Source organism: Sander lucioperca, chromosome 7, assembly GCF_008315115.2.
Source record: "Sander lucioperca isolate FBNREF2018 chromosome 7, SLUC_FBN_1.2, whole genome shotgun sequence".
NCBI classification, from domain to species: domain Eukaryota; kingdom Metazoa; phylum Chordata; class Actinopteri; order Perciformes; family Percidae; genus Sander; species Sander lucioperca.
Window position 1 is genome coordinate 13,867,237 of NC_050179.1, and position 18,907 is coordinate 13,886,143.

The window sequence follows — 18,907 nt, forward strand, 5'->3', positions numbered from 1 at the left end:
GATCTGTCGCTAAATATCTCTGTTCTAATGTATAGATTTGGACAAGTACACTGGTTATAAGCTACGTGTAGCTGCATCTACAGCTGTGGGAGAGAGCTCTCTGTCTGAGGAAGATGACATCTTTGTTGTCACCTTAGAAGACGGTATGTACTGAACACAATCAAACACAAGTGGTCAAACATTTGTTTGAATATGAGTGGTGGAAGTAACAACAAATTAGATAATGAACGTTGAATCTGTCATTGAAAATAATTGAATTAAAACTGTACATGTCAAACTACAGAAAAGATGACAAAGCATCTAGTGTTGTGTTTGTGCAGCTGTTTCACTTTGTTGAATTGTTGTGAGTGCCCAGTGTGTGGCATGCACCTCACACTATCAACAATTCAGTGTCAGTAAGTGAATGCCAAAGTCATATTAAACATTTGAGTTGTACAATGTAATTATTTAATGACCAATATTTAATGTGATGCTAGATCAGATAGAGTATTTGATTGTTTGATTTGATTGTGTTGACCTATCAATTCAATCACATTTTATCCAATGAAAGATCACTCTGGGACTTTCTTCCTCAGAGCCCGACTCCCCCCCTGTGAACCTCACTGTGGTTGACACCAGCCCCTCCACTACCACATTGGCCTGGTCTGCACCAGAACAGGCCAACGGGATGATCCAACACTATGAGGTCCTGTATGAGAACGAGTCCTTCTCTGCGTTGATGAACACTTCCTCTAACACAATCACTCTGATGAACCTGAAGCCATTCTCCTACTACACCGTGTCTGTTAGGGCATACACGCGTTATGGTCATGGCAACCAAACGTCAGATGCTTTATACCTGCTGTCCGGAGAGGACGGTGTGTTGATGGATGCATCCACCCACGCGAATACACACATGTAAAAACCTTTAGTAACAATATCAACTGTTCCGATTTTAGTAAAGGTGCATCTTCTTGTGTTGTCTCTTCAGTCCCAGGCAGTCCTCCGTATGGCATTACGTATGAATCAGTCAGTCCCAGCGAGGTGAACGTCACCTGGCAGCCTCCTCTGCTGCCTAATGGGGTCATCACCCACTACAGCCTGGAGTTGTGGAATTCCAGTCATTACCTGAACCTCACCTCCTCAACCAACAACATCCACATCACGCATCTGAGGAAGTATGCACGCTACCGCGTCATGGTGCAAGCACACACACGCGCCGGGCCCGGGAACTACAGCAGCGAGCCGCTCAACATCACCACACTGGAGGATGGTGAGAGGGATGGGAGAGATGAGGAGGGTTTGTTTTCAGTTCCAGGACACTGCACGGATGCGTCATGGCTGAGTTCGAAGGGCATCTGATTAAATCTGACTTTCCTCTTGTCTTTTCCTTCTCAGTTACATCTCTCTGTTTCAGTTCATGCTAATGCTGTTACATCACAGGTATCTGATGCCACGTGACACTCATGTCTCCCATCAGGACTGAGGAGCACAAACAACAGAGTCATTACAACTAACTAATTTTTTAATTTCAGGGCAATATTCTGTTTCTCTCTGGCATGTTCCTGAGGAGCCGTCAGAGGTTCTTATTTGCCCAGAGCAAATATATTTGTACCACTCATCAATTTCTGTATTGATGATAGGCCATACTCCTGTTTGTGTTATGTTATTGGAAAGTCTTTCCCCTGCATCTCAGCTCCAGACACACCTCCTCAGTTCCTCCACGCCAAGAAGTTGTCAGACTATGAGGTAGAGTTGTCGTGGCAACCACCACTTGAAGCAAATTCAGACATACTCTACTACATTGTCAGAGTTTGGTGAGTTTCTTAATCTACTTCTCTCTGTCTGTCTGACTCTCTGTTGAAAAAGGTTTAAAAAGAAAACAACACATTGCAACATAAATGGTTGCCTGGCTCTCTTTGTTAGGAATGAAACGACTGAGCTGTGGCAGAATGTGACAGGGACATCCGTGGTTATTAATGTAGACTCAGAGAGTCGCTACAACGCTTCTGTCTCCAGCTGGAACAGACTGGGAGATGGAGGAGTGCTGATCTACATCAGCTTTAGCACCATCAATGCAGGTGCTGGATGATTGTTAATGGATTTTTAGACAACTTTATCATCCTCTCCTACAAAATATATCTTTACTATGCATTTGTAAGATGTTTCTCTTTGTAAATATTTGTCTGTGTGTCCTTTGTGTCTATGCTCCCTGGGTCTCAGAACCAGTTGACCCCCCGCGGAATGTGACTTTTGCAAATGTGACCACTTCCTCTGTCAACTTGCTGTGGCACCCGCCTGCTGAACCTAATGGAATCATTGTACACTACACCATTTACTACTCATATAACAACATTGTGGCTGAGCAGGTGAGATACATACTGTTTATACTGTAGGTTCCCTCGCACTGATCTCATTAACCTTCCAGCAGCAGGCAGTTGTTTTCAGCTGAACTCACTGTATGCTACCTGCACAGCACCAAACAGCAAAAAAAGTGACTAGCTGGTGAACATAGTGACGCTCTTAGCAGCTGAAGATACAGCTATTTCTCTCAGGAGTTGGTGTAGACCAAAACAGAGCTTAAAGAGAGAGAATGTTGGACTTACATTTGTCAGGGCACAAACATGATTCCAAAGCTATTTATACAAGTGCTGGATGTGTAAATAGCTCACTGATACTAACTCATAGCTTATTGCTAAGACATGCACAATATAAACGTTATATTTCCATAATATATCAGTGTTGCGTTTATAGCTTGTTCTGTTGCCCCCAAGTGGCCAAAAAAAACAACACTGCTCTAAAGAGAAAATCTGACTAAATGAGTAGAGAAACATAATAAATGCAGATGTTTCCTGATGAGTTGTGGTGGACCAAGAACTGACCAAAACACTTAATGTTGAGCTTTCCTTTCATTTGTCACCCATCTGTATATATTCACAACTTTTGATCTTGTTTAAATGCCTTTGTGAAAGAAAAACTAATTTTTCTCCACAGAGGGTTCCTATTTCAGACTTACGTGCCCCTGCCTCTCCTGATTCAGCCCTCTCCTACACTCTGACTCGGCTGATTGGGGGCACAAACTACACCCTGTGGATGACCTCCAGCACAGTGCAGGGGGACGGAGGGGTTCAGAGCGAGCCACTAACCCTGTTCTTACCGGAGGACGGTCAGTCAGACTAACACAATCCCACATACACTAATATATATATATACATTAAAAAAGACTAGACATGAACATGAATTACTACACATAATGCCAGATAGTTATTGCATACAATAATTCAAAGTCTTACTGGAGGGTGAGTCTGCACACTTTTTTCAAAACTCTTCAGCTCAAAAAATTACATAAAAACTCTGCGATTGAAGATGTGACTTTCAGCCTGTTAGTAAAAGGGGATAACAATCTGTCTGGCAAACTGGCTCTATTTTTGTCCGCCTGTGACACTGTGCCTTGACGACAGCCAGTTTGTGTTTCCTTTTGCTAAGCACGATGAAAGTTGTGAGAGTAAAAGAGAAAGAGAGGGCACAACCCTTAACGATATGACAGAGAAAAAACAAAGCCTTACATGCTTTAAGAATGTTTGTGCTGTGCTAATGCTACAATTGCATTTTAGCCATGGAAACGAAAATTTTGATATAATATTCAGTTGTACTTAGTCTTTTTGATAGCATCAGTGTAAAAAGTTTGTTTTTATGTTATTTTCGGAAAAATGGTGCAGACAGCTGCCACAGACTTTGTCACATACAGTTCATATTTGTACATTGTGATTTTTTTTCTTTTCTTATTAACATAGAATTCTCTGTCTCTGAATGATTACTGCTAGATACTGACTCTGTATCTCTGCCTGTGCTCTAGCCGCTCCACTCTCAGCCAAGCACCGGATCTCCAGGGCACCTTGTCTCTCCCGCACAGCCAAGCCCCCTGCTGGGCTCAGACCCCCACACACACCTGGCCCCTCACATCCACTCATTCATCTTATGGATCTCTCAAGTGTTATCTCCCCTTTCCCCTTCATCTCCCTTTTTTTCTTCTCTGTGTACCATGCTTTATTTTCGGAGGGGCGGAGACGATGAATAGGATGAGTATTTACTCCTCAACCCCTTTCTTTCTCAAGGTTTCCAGTGTGCTAGTTTCTCTCTTAAATGCCTCTGTATGTCTCTGGATTGGCTATTATTGTAGGATACTGTTGTTGTGTCTGTTAACTGTGCTGTTTTACTTTGCTGTGTACTTCTCCATCGTTAAAGTAATGTCATGCGGTATTGTTCTATTTGATGTGCTGTTGTTGATTTTGTTAATTACAACAATTCTGCCAATGATTATGACGGTGCTTGTGACAGATGATGATGATGATGGTGATGGTGACTGATGTTCTGTTCATTTTCCCTCAAGTGTCGGAGTGTGTATAGTTGATTGATGTCCTAATTTACTGCCTCATAGTACAGTAAACTCACATCAAAATACTCACAGTTTTCAACCAATGTTGTCACTGGTAGTCAAAAATAGTAACGCTATTCTTCTTGTTTCCTTTTTCAGTGCCAAGTGACTCAGTCCAAAACCTGACGGCTCAGATCTTCAGTTCCACAGCCATCATTGTCAGCTGGGACCCTCCAATGGAGCCAAACGGCCGTCCCACCTACCTGCTCACCTTACAGGAGGCCGGCACCCCCCCTGACGTATCCAACCAAGGGGCTCCAGCTGTCAACAAGACCATCAGTCGTAACACAACTGACAATGTCTTCCTATTCACTAGACTCAAGAAGTATTTCCCTTATGTGTTGACTGTTACCCCGGCAACTGGTGCTGGCGCAGCCTACAACCATACCAGCACAATGTATCTGAGAACGGATGATGATAGTGAGTTTATCTTCACAAACATTCACTTATGAAGTATGGTTCATGTATTTATTGTGTAACTGTTTCTCCTTAGTTCCTAGTTCTGCTCCATTGCTGGTGTCTACCCGGAATCTGTCGTCCTCCTCTATCGCAATAGCCTGGCAGCGCCCTCTGGAGGCCAACGGGGAGATAACAGAGTATACTCTGACTGTGTTTGGCCCAGGGGGCTCTAGCACATCTCATACCCCCAACACCTCATTCACCCTCACCAACCTACTTCCATACACAGCTTACAACCTCACTGTTACGGCTGCAACGCGTAAAGGCTCAGGGCCTTATCTGCTGCTGCAGCTGCACACTGATGAAGGAGGTTAGTTTGAAAGCAGTTTTAAAATGTCTCTAAGATCCTAATTAGATGATATTTATTCATGAAACTATGCATGTTTATCTACTGTCTGTTTCAGTCTATCTTCTTCTCTATCTGCCTTACTTTGTGTTTTAGGCCCCATGTCCCCTCCCCGTAACCTGACTATATATAACCACACAGCAGTCTCGGTGCTTCTAAGCTGGGAGCCTCCTCTGGAGCCCAATGGAGTGGTGATACAGTACGGCTTCAGGATCCGAGACCTCATCACACACACCGTCACACACAGGGTACCGTTAATTTCACACACCGAAAGCTACCCCACTATAACAACAACACTCACACTTACACACTCCAGAGACCCACTCTGTAAAAGTACACACTGTCACACTTCCGGTCGCTCTAATTTCACACTCCAGATACCACTCAGCAGTAACATTATACTTGCACACATATGTGTGCAGATACAATAAAATATTATCCACTCCAGTAAACAGGATTGGATGATTTAATCTTTAATGTGTCCTTTTTTTATGTTTGTTTGTGTGTGTGTTTGTGTGTGTGTGTGTGTGTGTGTGTGTGTGTGTGTGTGTGTGTGTGTAGAATTCCTCTGGTCCGTCGACCACAGAGTATCTATCGGGCTTCAGGCCTCATAGCTCTTATGAGATTAGTGTTTACACTTACACCAGAGTGGGCCATGGGAATCAGTTCAGCAGCCCTGTGACCTTCACGACTAACGAGTCAGGTAAATTACAAACTGCCTACACACAAGGGATGTAACACTGATTTAGGTCACTGCTCACAGTTTGTGGTTCTACATTGATTTGTACATTGTCAGTATTTTACGATCTACTCCAACAAGGTTTAGTTTGTGTAATCATTGGACTAATAATAAATAGATAAAACGGTGGTTATGGTTGTTAGTTAAAGAAAATAATAGAGTCTTAAAGTTTAAGATAAAGCAGATTTTTTGCTTTCACATAAATTATGCACCAGGATTTCTAATGACAAATCTGTAGCGTTTATCTGCAGACTGCATATTTGTAGTTTCCAGAAATTTAGTCCTGTGCAAAGACTTTTTTTCAGCATGTGCGATGAAATAACCAAAGGCTAATACTGAAAATGAATTGGGTTCTTTCCTCTTGCAGTGGCCAGTGAAGAATAAAGCTAGTGCTAGTATAACAATGCCATTGTCTCACCTCTCTGTCTGCAGTGGCTGATGCTGTTGGGAACCTGTCTTGCTCAGGAGTGAGCTGGGATTCACTTCAGTTGTTTTGGGAACTGCCAGCCAACCCCAATGGACAGATACTTTTTTATGAGATTCTAGTGAAGGTAGACTCGCAGTCCTACACACACCAGGCTCACACACCAGAGTACACAGTGACTGGGCTGTCTCCAGACCAGGAGTACACACTCACTGTGGCCGCAGTCAACTCTGCAGGATCCGGAGATAGCCTGAATTGTACTGCTTCCACTCTTTCTGAATCAGGTAGTCAGTCTTCTTGTACTGTGTTGCATTTTGGCTTCTAATTGCTAATATACAGTAATAGAGAATGAATACTTAATTATATCCTCTTTGTTTCCCTTAACAGCCCCAGCTGCCCCACGCTTCCTTACCATCTCTCAGGTCACACCTAACAATGTGACACTACAGTGGGCTCCACCGCTTTCCATTCCAGGCCTGCTGAAAGAGTACCACGTCATTGCACAGCTGCTTTCAGCTGTTTGTGAACCAAACACACTAACTACTGCACAGCCGCCCCCAGAGGATGAACTGACCTCAGACTGCGTGGACTCTAATGTCACAGTGTCAGTGAATGCTTCGTACGGCATTGAAGAGAACCACAGTGTCACACTCCAATCCCTGGCTAAGTACAGATACTACCGCTTCAAAGTGGCTGCTGTGACCAACGCTGGAGTTGGAGAATATACACACTGGAATTACGCACGGACCCTGGCTGGAAGTAAGAAGGTCACAGTGATGAGATGACATTTTTGTGTTTCCAGGGGAGACCTGGCAATTAGTCAGGACCTCAGGATTAATATTTGACTAATAAATCTGTGATGTTTTCCCCCAGGTATTCTAGTAAAAATGATACAGATTGACTCATTTGAATTAGAGCTGGGCGATATGGAGAAAATCAAATATCACAATATTTTTGATGAAATACCTCGATATCGATACCGCAACGATATTGTAGTGTTGACTATTGGTGCTTTCACAAAATATTTACACAATGAGATTTTTGATAAATAATCATCAGTAATGTAGATATAATGACTAACTGGGTAAAGGTAAATAATAGAACAGCTAGAACAGTCTGGTAACTTCAGAAAATTACATAATTTTACTGTAATGCAGCCTTTAAAACCAGGAAAAGACAACACTAATGCCATATTACGATATTACGATATCCAAAATCTAAGACGATATTTAGTCTCATATCACGATATCGGTATAATATTGATATATTGCCCAGCTCTAATTTGAATCCTATCTAGAATCCGGTCTGGTGTTTCATTATTAACTTTGGACTGTGGCATCTCCTTCACAAGACCTAAACAAACTTAAATTGTTGTCTTGTTATCATGGAAGATCTTTATGTCTTCACATGCTATAGTATTATAGCCAGTTATAGCATCATAATAATGAATGTATAATAACCTGGTGTTTTAAGTTTTTCCGAGGTTCACATTCTCATAGCACTATGCAGCTTTTTCTCTTTTTGAGCCCTGTTATTATTCTTATTAATAGTAGTAGTAGTAGGATTCTTACAATATAAAACTGGCAGTATAATGCATAGATAGAATAATAGAATTTGCAATGAATGACAGGGAAAAACAGATTACATGAATGGGTTTGATAGTAAATCAGTAAGGAATTATGTGATTTATCATTTCAGTTAAAACATACTAAAATAAAGCTGGCTGCAGATCACCAGCCCTGTCCACAGCAATACAGTACTTCACAACTACTTAACTGTACAAGCACATCCGCAACTGTAGACAGAAATTTGAACAGAGGCAAAAGACATTTTAGAGGCCACAAGACTACGTATAAAGAAAAGTGAAAACGTGGCCCAGGCTTACATCCAAAGAGGTTCCAGCCAATGGCAGGGTAGCATCAATCAATATTAGCATGATAACAAAGCAACATTTAACAGGCTTTTTTTTAAGGCTTTTTGATTTTTAATTTGGTAGCACATCGTAAGCATTCTGTGTTTCTCTTATCTCCTTCCTCAGACCCTGATGACCCTCCCCGTGACCTGAAAGTTACCCCCACCTCCAAAGGCCTTCACATTGCATGGGCCGCTCCAGCTGTTCTCTCTGGACCGACGTCGTATCTTGTGCAGGTCACCTCATTGAGTTTCAGTTTTACAGACACGCAAAAATATGAACATGCCACTAAGATGTTCTCAGAACAGCTCAACACAGTGTTAAGTTGGTCAGATTTTTTTAACATGGTGTGGTAAAATATGAAACGTTATGAAATTACTCCAACTCTAATCATCCACATACAAGCATTTAATCTGTCCATGAACTATCCTGTTGAACCAGGTGGATGGTCCTGGTTTGAACATATCAACAGTCCGAGCTCCAGGAGAGTTGACGACCGTCGTCGTGACTAACTTGACTGCTTTCACTCGGTACTTGGTGACCATCACTGCCTTCATTGGTCCGTTGAAGCACGCTGCCAGCCAGGGGAAAGCCATCGGGCCTATTGAATTTCAAACGCTGGAGGAGGGTATGTGGAAATATATATCTTGGGAGCACCTACCTGCTGCCCACCTGTAAATATAACCAAATATGTATTATCAATTCTCTCTTGTATCATTTATACTCTGTCCCCAGAGCCCAAAGACCCTCCCAAGAACGTGGTTGTATCAGTTATCCCAGGGGAAGTGAACCGTGTGAAGGTGACTTTTACCCCTCCAGAGGAGCCCAATGGAAACATTACTGCATACTTTGTATACGTCTATGAAAAGGAACAACTGATCAAGAACATCAGCCTTAATATTACCCAAAGAGACCAAGACATGCTGACTGCTGTCATAGAGGACCTAAAAGGAGGACATAGCTACAGCATACAGGTGAAGAACACACACATATTACACACACAGAGGGCAGTGGTGGCCTAAAGGTCATTACCACCACTGAGGTGCCCTTGAGCAAGGCCCTTAACCCCAACCGCTCCAATGGAGCTGCTCAGTGGCCACTGGAGCACTGGGCAGCTTCCAGGTGTGAATGTGTGTAACTGTGCAAATGTGATCAGGGCATTCCTGCAAAAGAGAGGCTTCCTCTCAGTGAAACTTTCCTGAATATATAAAGTTTAAATAAAACTACCAGTTTAACCTTGTTCAAAGCGTTGTTTTCTTTTCTTTAACTCATTCTGTGCTTGTCCCTCTTTCTGCTGTCTCACCTCTGTTCTTCTTTTTGTCGGTTTGTAGATTTCAGCAAAGAACGGGGCTGGTAGGAGCCCACCCAGCCCGCATGTCCAGATAACTACAGAGATCAAAGGTACAAGTTCCTCTTTCTGTGAGTGCTCTGCACTGCTCTAATAGTGTTTCTCCCTTCCTTGTTGCAGCAGCGCAGTATGGATGCGAGACAGAGAATTGCCACTGCACAGTATCATTGCCTGTTCTGACACAGCAAATGTAACTCAGCAATATTGTGTATTGATGATGTAGAGGACTGAGTAGTGGCCATGTAAATGCAACAGTCTAAAACCAAATTTTTATACACTGTATTCTTTACAACAACCTGTGTGTGTGTGTGTGTGTGTGTGTGTGTGTGTGTGTGTGTTTGTGTTTGTGTTCACATGTGCGTGTATTCCAGCCCCAGCCAAGCCAACCCAAAGACCCCAGGCAGTGCTGGGCCATGGAGGGGTTGCCATGGTAACCCACAGGAGTATCACCATCCACATGCCTGCTTGTTTCTATAGTGACGACAATGGACCAATCACAAAAATTCAGGTCATCGTGGCCGAGTCAGGGGGTATGACTCTTCACAATCATTGACAGCCATCACTTTTAGTTGAATACACTTGGGTATCGGTCTTATTTGTGCTTTAGGCCTCAAGTAGAATCTTGTTTTACACTATGTCACTCTGTCCTAAGCTCACAAAAGACTAAATGTATGCAAAAGCCAAAGGGCTTAACGTCAGCAGAAATTTGACTCAGTCCTCCTGCAATCTCTTCGCCCTCTAACTGACTTACTCATCCTGTCACAGTAAAGGACATGCAGAACCTGACCAACTGGAAGAATGCATATTTTGATCGTCCTGCCCCTTACCTGACAGACAAGGGGTTCCCCAACCCATCATGTGATTTGTCTAGAGGCGTCCGGTCCTTGGTGAGGAAAAATCACACTACGTATGTGATCGGAGAGAACGATGACTGTGTAAAGGAGAACAACACTGATAATTTCTGCAATGGACCTCTGAAGCCAAAAACGGTCTATGTGTGAGTGCACCACACACACACACACACAGAACAACTTCAACATTTTTGTGTGTAACATGTTTTATAATAATATAATGCTGACACTGGACGGTTCCATATTTATCAGGTTTAGGTTCAGAGCCACTAACATCAATGGCCAGTACACAGACTCTGAGTACTCAGAGCATGTCAGAACTGCAGGTATTTATATTCATCTCTGTATTTCTCTTAATCAAAAAATCTAAACCATAAATCCTGTATAGCCCTGTTTGTGTTGTTTTTGTGTAATGTTGTCACCTCTGTCTCCTCTCCCTCTCTCTGTAGTGGACGGGCTGTTGACCAGAGATGAGCAGATCATTCTGGGTGTTCTGCTCTCCTTCTTCTTGGCTGTGTTGCTCATCATCATCATCTGTGGCTCCGTCAAGTAAGATGGCAACAGGCACTCAATCATTTGCCAACATTCATACATTTACCAAAACTCTGCATTGATTGGAATTTAGTATTAATGCACAAAAAATACCCTGTGCAAATGCCGGTTTAAATGTTAGTAATTTTGCATTGCATAATTAGTAATAAATCGGTTTCCTTTTTTATTCATTTTAATTCTGTATTTACCTTGTTATTAACCAATGTCTTTGATTGACATGTCAGGATCCATCAGCGCAAAAAGGAGGGCGGGACTTATTCACCCAGAGAGGCAGAGATCATAGAGACCAAGTGTAAACTGGATCAACTGATCGCTGTGGCAGATCTGGAGCTGAAACAAGAGAAACTCAACCGGTTAGTCTGTGTGTTAAGTTTGAATCCAAAAGTGTCACTTCACCAAATATAACACAAATTTTTTACAGCTGAAACAGAGTGCACACTAAATGAGTTCAGGCTTGATTTAGCTGCTCCCGACGAGAGTTTAAATTTAAGTCAACAAAATGTCTTTGCTGCAGCCAACTTGATGCACGCTCCTGTCAGCACAAAATCTTCTAGTGTTGTAGAGTTTGTGCAGAAAATAGAAGCAGCAGCACTATGAAACAACACAGCATCATTGTGACTTTATAGTTTACCTTCAGTACCTCTGCAGAGTCATCTTGTCTGCATCTCTCCAACCATCCTCTCATACAAATTCAGCGTCAAGCCCGTTTGTTTTTCTTCTTTGGCACACACAAGTGCACAGACAATAAGTGCTGCAAGCTGGTGGGAAAGAAAGTCAAATTCACTGTTAGTTTTGGTATATCAAGGTCACTGATGGCTAAAATGAAGCGTGAAACTACAGCATAGAAAAGCTTTTAACATGAGTAGTACCCTTGTTTTTATATTTTATTTGCCAATAAAGAAACAACCATTAGGTATGTGCTTTCTAAGCACCTTACTTTCTTATATTGCTGTCCACTCATTTTAGATGTCAAAAAAGCAAAGATTGTAGATTTTTCACAGTTGCATGTTGTGGTCACCGCTAAGCTGCTCCAGCTGTATTGTAAATTCAAACTGGCGTCATCAGGACAGTGTGCCTCTCTGCTTTGTTGAAGCTGAGATCTGTATAAACGCCACCTTTTAAGCTCAGTTTATGTTATATTAACACACTCTTTCTTGTTAATTGTCACATGTATGGCACAAATAACGTTCCTTGCACGTACACAACACTTGCATTGACTTGCCTTGGCTTTGTTTTTCTCTCACTGAGCGCTTTTCTCTCACCAGGTATTCTTCCTTCTTCTTTAGGCGGAAAGAGATTTATGTGATCCAGTAAGTTTTGATTTGTGTGCTGCATTTTGGTTTGTGCTTTGTTTGCATGTTGTACTCCACCTTTCATTTACGTGGGGCGGCTGTGGCTCAGGTTACTGATCGGAAGGTTGGTGGTTCGATCCCTGGCCCTGCAGTTCTGTGCCGAAGTGTCCTTGGGCAAGACACTGAACCCCAAATTGTTCCCGATGCTGCGCCATTGGAGTGTAAACGTGTATGAATGTTTATCTGATGAGCAGGTGGCACCTTGTATAGCAGCCTTGGCCACAGTGTATGAATGTGTGTGAATGGTGAATGGTTCCTGTACTATGTTAAAGCGCTTTCAGTAGTCATTAAGACTAGAAAAGTGCTATATAAATACAGTCCATTTACATTTACTATTATGTGCGCGTGCGCCATTGTCATGTTAACCATTAAGGTTTAAATCATTAATCTGTGTTGCTTGGTAAACCTTTGGTGGAAGTCAACAGTTGAGTGAATCAGTGACATAAGCGTTTCAGCCTTCTCCTTTTCCTCCATCACTGGCAGGGATTGCAGAGCTGTGCCGACACTACTCTTCTTGAGACCATTTTAATTAGTTTAGCCATTCACTATCTCCAAAATGCTTGGAAGGCTTAGCTGCTTTAGAGGGCACAAGTGGTAAGCTTTATCAATAGCTAAGGATCTGCGCAGCTACAAGTCTTCAGTAATGCAAAGAAACATCAGCCACAGGGGAATAACCACACGCCTAGTTCAAGTTTACTGATGTTCACAAATTTCTTTAGAATGAAACATCAAAGTCAGTGTTTAATCAAAGTGAATTTGGTTAAAAATGGTAAAACTTCATTTGCTTTAACATACAATGCCACATACTCTCTGAACTGAGGATCAGTTCAGCTGTCATGGACAGAAATACCACAGTGTGGGTTGTGATTATTTTAGTTAATTTGTTTATTTTGGTTGATGTTTGCTGTCTATTTTTATCCAGGCTTCTCAGCTACAGGAAATCACTCAAGTAAGTCATCCTGCATAAATAATGTGAATATACACACAATAGTTGCAGCATAGATCAGCATGTTTTGTATGGCTCAGTATTAAGTATGTTTTTTATCCTGAAATAAACTTACAGCAAGTAGCATATTGTTGGAGAGTTTTTGAGAGAGTTTTTGAGAGTTGTTCTCCGTTCTTCACATTCAGTGTATTTCTCTTCTTACCTTTCTGTCAGGCCTGTCAACAAAAAGTCTTTTCTGCAGCACGTAGAGGATCTGTGTGCCAATGACAATTCCAAGTTCCAAGAGGAGTTTGCTGTAAGTGTTCGCCTACAACCTGGATCTGTGTTTATCAAACTTCGAAGCGTGTAGAAATACATGAATTGGGATGAAAGAATAGAAAATCACCTGGAATTGACAAATAAAAAATTGGAGCATGAAGGACAGTCTGCTGTTTGAAAAAGAAAAAGTTAAGAAGAATTTAGTGCAGACAGTGAAGATGCATGTAAAGTGATTGCAAACAAAATCAATGCTAATTTTTTCCTGTTTTTTTGCACCTCTCACAAATGCAAAACAGAGGTATAACATCCTATCAAATAAGCATTTGGAGATAAAATCGTACAAGGGCTGTAAATAGTTAGCTAAAACGACCCTATTCTAAATAATACATACTGCTTTATTTTTTATTATTCATGACCAATGAGACATAGTCATGAAAAACACATGTCAGAAGGTATGGAAGGTCGCCTCTGTCTCTGTGCTGCAGCCATCTAGGACCCCAACAAGTTATTCTTAACCAACTTAGAGACTTCTGGTGCTCTCTTAATTGTAATAGTATTTTTAAGGTCAGAAGAAATGTGATAAATAACTTTGAAGTAGGTGTAACAGAGACATTTTACTTTTATATTTCACTTAAATCCAAAATGTTTGTATTTTAAAAAATACGGGTCCTGACCCTTAACCTCATGTGCTGTATTACATTACATGTCATTTACCTGACGCTTTTATCCAAAGCGACTTACAATTGCTCTATATGTCACAGTCAGAGGTCGCACGCCTCTGGAGCAACTAGGGGTTAAGTACCTTGCTCAGGGACACATTGGTTGATGTATCGCAGTGGGAATCAAACCCAGGTCTCCCACACCAAAAGCATGTGTCATATCCACTGCGCCATCACCACCCCTGTATGTGTGTTTATGCGAATACTGATGTATTACATATTGTCTCTTCAGGAGCTTCCAAAACTGCTGCAGGACCTGGCCACCACAGACGCTGACCTGCCCTGGAACAAATCCAAAAACCGTTTCCCTAACATCAAACCTTGTAAGTGGTCAGGCTGAAAATTAGCTTTCCAGAGTTATGATACTTACAGTATACCAAAATTATGTATGTTATCTCTAACATTAACTGCATATGAATTTCACAACCGCATGCAACAGCTGCATTTCACATGTTTCTACCATACTCTTCTCACTAAACCATGTCTAGACAACAACAACCGAGTGAAACTGCTGTCAGAACCGGGCACTGCGGGCTCTGACTACATCAACGCCAGCTTTGTCTCAGTGAGTACCAGCTATCAGCTGCTATAAATCCCAGTCATTAACATGGTGGGTCGAGCTCACTTGAGTCATAATCAGGTTATGAAAGTAGTTATGCAGGCATGAGGCACATTTGTTGCAATTAGAGGAGTTTGTTCTAGATATTTCCCTGTCCTTTTCTGATTCTGTCAGATAAATAGATAACAAGCAAGCATATTCATTTGTGAGTGAGTGAATAATGTTGATTTATAATTTCAGTAGGTCTGTATGTTCCTGGAGTGATTTTTGTGCTTGCAGATATAAACCTCTGCCTTTCTTTTTCTGTTCTTTAGGGCTACCTTTGTCCCAATGAGTTCATAGCCACCCAGGGTCCTCTGCCTGGCACAGTGGCTGACTTTTGGAGGATGATCTGGGAAACGGGAACGCACACCATTGCCATGCTCACGCAGTGTTACGAGAAAGGCAGAGTGCGTCATGAGAGATTTGCCACTGTTGTGAAATAGCATTCAGAGGACAGTCCAGAGGGCTCATTTTGGGCTCCCTTACAACTCTGTCACAAGGAAGGTTACAGTGTACTTGCTGCAAAGATCTGATCTGTGTGTGTGTGTGTGTGTGTGTGTGTGTGTGTGTGTGTGTGTGTGTGTGTGTGTGTGTGTGTGTGCGTGCGTGCGTGCGTGCGTGCGTGCGTGCGTGTGCATGTGTGTCATTTCAGATTCGGTGTCACAAGTACTGGCCAGAGGACAATAAGCCAATGTCAGTGTTTAGCGACATTCTCATCTCAAAAGTGTCAGAGGAAGTCCTTCCTGACTGGACTGTCCGAACTCTTAAAGTAGAAAAGGTAACTTTCACACACACACACACACACACACACACACACACACACACACACACACACATACATACTGTAAGTGTGCACACTGTAAACTGTGAAACACCAGAAAGGCTAATTTGCCATATTTCCATCTAACTGAATAATGTAAACCAAATAAAATGTGGGTTACTGTAGGTGCCCTTTCTTCTGAAGGAAATAGACTACCAGATGTTTTACAGGCAAACCACTTAAAGGAGTAGTTCAACAGTTTGAGAAATTCACTTTTACGCTCTCATATCAAGAGTTAGATGAGAAGATTGCTACCACAGAGGGGTCTCAATCTTGTCATCGAACTCGCCGTTAGTATATTTTCTCAAAATGTCGAACTATTCCTTTAGGAACTGTTGTGTAGTGAGTTATATGTCACATTTGATCTATATTTAAATGAATTTAAATTGTCTTTTTTTCTTTTTCGAAATTCCTCTGTGTAGCACGGGCACTATATTCTGGTTCGCCACTTCAACTACACATCGTGGCCTGAGCACGGAGTCCCAGAGTCCTGCAGCACTCTCATTAAGTTTGTCAAAGCTGTCCGAGCCCACAGGCACGACAACACCACTATAGTGGTCCACTGCAGGTACTGTGGCACATCAGTGGTGGGGTAATGACACTGCATACACTATAGCAAGGTCCTTAAAAGTAAAGTGCACTAAGTACTTTCTTCTGTTTTTGGTGACTAAATGAAGATTCATCAACAAAGTCCATCTCTCATTGTTCCTCAGTGCTGGTGTGGGCAGAACAGGTGTGTTTATTGCTCTCGACCACCTCATTCAGCACGTCAGAGATCATGACTTTGTGGATATTTATGGTCTGGTGGCTGAACTGCGCAGCGAAAGGATGTGTATGGTACAGAATCTGGTGAGTTCACATCAAATACAATAGTGTATTTTATTCCTGTGGTTAGATTTCACAACCCAGAGAGAGAATAAACAAAAGACAATAAAATGGTATTATACAGTAGGTTGTCTTAAGTTGTTCCAGTAGACTTAAGACTCATCAAAGACCCACAAATAGCGGTGTAGTCCTTCATTTTTACTTCATGTTCTGCTGTGATCTCATCCCCCTGAGGAAACATTTGGTAAATTCTTGTTTTGACAAAGAGAAGGATCTGGCAGTGGATTAAAGGCATATGCTGAGCAGGATCCCCCCTCTTGAAACAGCATGAACCTATCCTAAAATTACCCTATTCCATTATTACTTACAGAGCAGTGGTGTGTGTCAGTGTCTGCAGGGACCCTCTGCCTAGTGCCTGTTCTTCTCCTCAGTATTATGGTTTTATTATTTCTAGATATTATGTACATTTCTTTTGGCAGTAAAGTGTGAGCCTTCAGTGCCTGCTGCTTGATTCTTTGAGACAGCAGTGAGCCTCAGCCTAAAGAGGCCATCATTCAAATCAATTATTTTATAACCTCACAAATGTTATTGCTGAGATATTGGAGCACAGTGCCATTGCAGACATCTTTAAACAAGCTCACATTTTAATCCTATAACACTTAATGTTGAAGTGAAAACAAAGGCAAATGTCACTCACTCGACCGCGTGGTTGGGCCAGCAAGGTCATGTCTGCTCAGGTCCTCTTCTCGAGTCAACAGCTGTGCACTGAGCTCGGTTGGTTTCAGTTCATTTAGTTTAACAAATAGACGTAGAAACTGAACCAAAATCCTTCAGGGATGAAGGTTATTATTTATTGTCCAACAAGGTCCCATCGAAAGAGTTGCTCTGTGCATTCATCGGAAGCAAAGCAAGCCACTCTCAAGCGTCCATATCTCTCCACTCAGCCAGAGAAGCACACTAATGAGCATGCTTTAAGGGCCAAAAAAGCCTTTTTTTCAGCATATGCGCCAGTGAGAAACCTTTATTTGAATGACTGGGAAGCTATCTTGAAACATGGTATCCAGTTTTCTTACTGTAATACATCCATGGTTGTGGCAGCTGCAGCTGCAATGTCACTACCGGTATGTCGTCTAGGTTTGAGTCATCAAATGATTTTTTTGTTGTCTTCTGTTTAAGCAAGTAGGAAATAAATCTGCACATCAGCTCTGATATTTTGTGTTTTGAAAGTGAGAAAAAAAGCCTTGCATCAAGTGTAATCAAGTAATTTTGATTTGCATTTAAGAGATCAACATTGTAAACTTCATGTGTTTTTTTCCACTATTTTGTAAAGAGAACATTGGCATTTGCCATTTTTATTTAATTGTTTTGTCTTTATCAGACAGAAGACAATAGAGAGCTAACAGGGATCATTGTGTGTGTGCGTGTGTGTGTGTGTGTGTGTGTGTGTGTGTGTGTGTGTATGTGTGTGTGTCTGTGTTTTGTGTGTACTTCAGGCCCAGTATATCTTCCTGCACCAAAGTACGCTGGAACTTCTAAACAACAAAGGCAACAGCCAGTCAATCTGGTTTGTTAGCTATTCTGCTCTGGAGAAGATGGACTCCCTGGAAGCCATGGAAGGTAGACAACAACATATAAACACACTCAAATAAACACACTCCCCACAGCACAGTGCTGACTACACACATTTGTACTGGTCTTCAGGTGATGTTGAGCTGGAATGGGAAGAAACCACTATGTAAAGACTGACTGAGGAACACTTTTGCCTGGTGGTGAGGGACACTTGTTGGGAGGCGACCTGTGCACAGACTCTGGATTGAACTGCCTCCACCACACAAGGTTAGAGGGAGAAGCAGAAGAAACAGGCAGCGAACAGCACAGTTTGAACTGAACGATCTGTCAGTTGACTAAGACTTTGTTGCTCCGTTTCAACCCACTTCTCAGCACAGTCATCCCTTTAATGAACCTCTTGTCCACTTGTTTTCAAAGAGAGTGAGAGAAACAAAAGGGAGACAGGGAGAAAGAATTTCAGAAACAACAGGAAGAAAAGAGCGAGGCGATGAGCTGACTGTGAGAGCTCTATACTATCTGTAAGCCTACAGGTACTTTGCACAAATGGATGTCACTGTGTATTGTATTCATTGTATTACGTTGATATCATTTATGTTTTTGTAAGATAATTTATTCGGCCAAAATGTTGTTGTTTTTTTCACTCTCTTTGTAATTCTGACTATGTCGAAGTGTTCAGCAGCATTTCCTTTTTGTTTATCCTTTCTCAAGAGTGATTTGCAAAATAAAAGCAACTTGCATTTTTTCTGGCCTTAACACTTAAAGCTAAAACACT

The 18,907-nt window shown here is 41.9% G+C and overlaps 2 protein-coding genes across 4 annotated transcripts in view; both read left to right on the forward strand.

Moving 5' to 3' along the window:
• ptprq (protein tyrosine phosphatase receptor type Q) overlaps positions 1–18,877 on the forward strand; it is a 40,020-nt gene extending 21,143 nt beyond the window's left edge. For 2 of the 3 annotated variants that reach the window (XM_036003047.1, XM_036003049.1), the window contains exons 31-59: positions 36–143; positions 576–857; positions 971–1,252; positions 4,514–4,834; positions 4,908–5,183; positions 5,316–5,467; positions 5,781–5,922; positions 6,391–6,666; positions 6,770–7,141; positions 8,421–8,530; positions 8,736–8,922; positions 9,030–9,268; positions 9,626–9,695; positions 10,014–10,172; positions 10,408–10,639; positions 10,746–10,819; positions 10,943–11,042; positions 11,270–11,398; positions 12,311–12,355; positions 13,320–13,346; positions 13,557–13,638; positions 14,553–14,643; positions 14,809–14,885; positions 15,194–15,328; positions 15,574–15,699; positions 16,164–16,309; positions 16,455–16,590; positions 18,060–18,183; positions 18,268–18,877. In XM_036003047.1, coding sequence (XP_035858940.1) covers positions 36–143; positions 576–857; positions 971–1,252; positions 4,514–4,834; positions 4,908–5,183; positions 5,316–5,467; positions 5,781–5,922; positions 6,391–6,666; positions 6,770–7,141; positions 8,421–8,530; positions 8,736–8,922; positions 9,030–9,268; positions 9,626–9,695; positions 10,014–10,172; positions 10,408–10,639; positions 10,746–10,819; positions 10,943–11,042; positions 11,270–11,398; positions 12,311–12,355; positions 13,320–13,346; positions 13,557–13,638; positions 14,553–14,643; positions 14,809–14,885; positions 15,194–15,328; positions 15,574–15,699; positions 16,164–16,309; positions 16,455–16,590; positions 18,060–18,183; positions 18,268–18,305 — 4,538 coding nt within the window. In that variant the 3' untranslated portion in view covers positions 18,306–18,877. The remainder of the gene's footprint in view (positions 1–35; positions 144–575; positions 858–970; positions 1,253–4,513; positions 4,835–4,907; positions 5,184–5,315; positions 5,468–5,780; positions 5,923–6,390; positions 6,667–6,769; positions 7,142–8,420; positions 8,531–8,735; positions 8,923–9,029; positions 9,269–9,625; positions 9,696–10,013; positions 10,173–10,407; positions 10,640–10,745; positions 10,820–10,942; positions 11,043–11,269; positions 11,399–12,310; positions 12,356–13,319; positions 13,347–13,556; positions 13,639–14,552; positions 14,644–14,808; positions 14,886–15,193; positions 15,329–15,573; positions 15,700–16,163; positions 16,310–16,454; positions 16,591–18,059; positions 18,184–18,267) is intronic. The other variant, XM_036003048.1, reaches the window with a different exon arrangement.
• LOC118495426 (phosphatidylinositol phosphatase PTPRQ-like) lies at positions 2,069–4,505 on the forward strand. Its single transcript, XM_036003055.1, has 3 exons — positions 2,069–2,348; positions 2,974–3,145; positions 3,836–4,505. The coding sequence occupies exons 1-3, from the start codon at positions 2,142–2,144 to the stop codon at positions 4,051–4,053; spliced, it is 597 nt and encodes a 198-aa protein (XP_035858948.1). The 5' UTR covers positions 2,069–2,141; the 3' UTR covers positions 4,054–4,505.
• Positions 18,878–18,907: the final 30 nt, after the last annotated feature.

Bases quoted from the DNA above. Each gene is read 5' to 3' on its own strand.
- LOC118495426 (XM_036003055.1), top strand. From the start codon at position 2,142: ATGTTTCTCTTTGTAAATATTTGTCTGTGTGTCCTTTGTGTCTATGCT. The intron at 2,349-2,973 runs GTGAGATACATA...TTTTCTCCACAG, and splicing joins ACAACATTGTGGCTGAGCAG to AGGGTTCCTATTTCAGACTT. The intron at 3,146-3,835 runs GTCAGTCAGACT...CCTGTGCTCTAG, and splicing joins CCTGTTCTTACCGGAGGACG to CCGCTCCACTCTCAGCCAAG.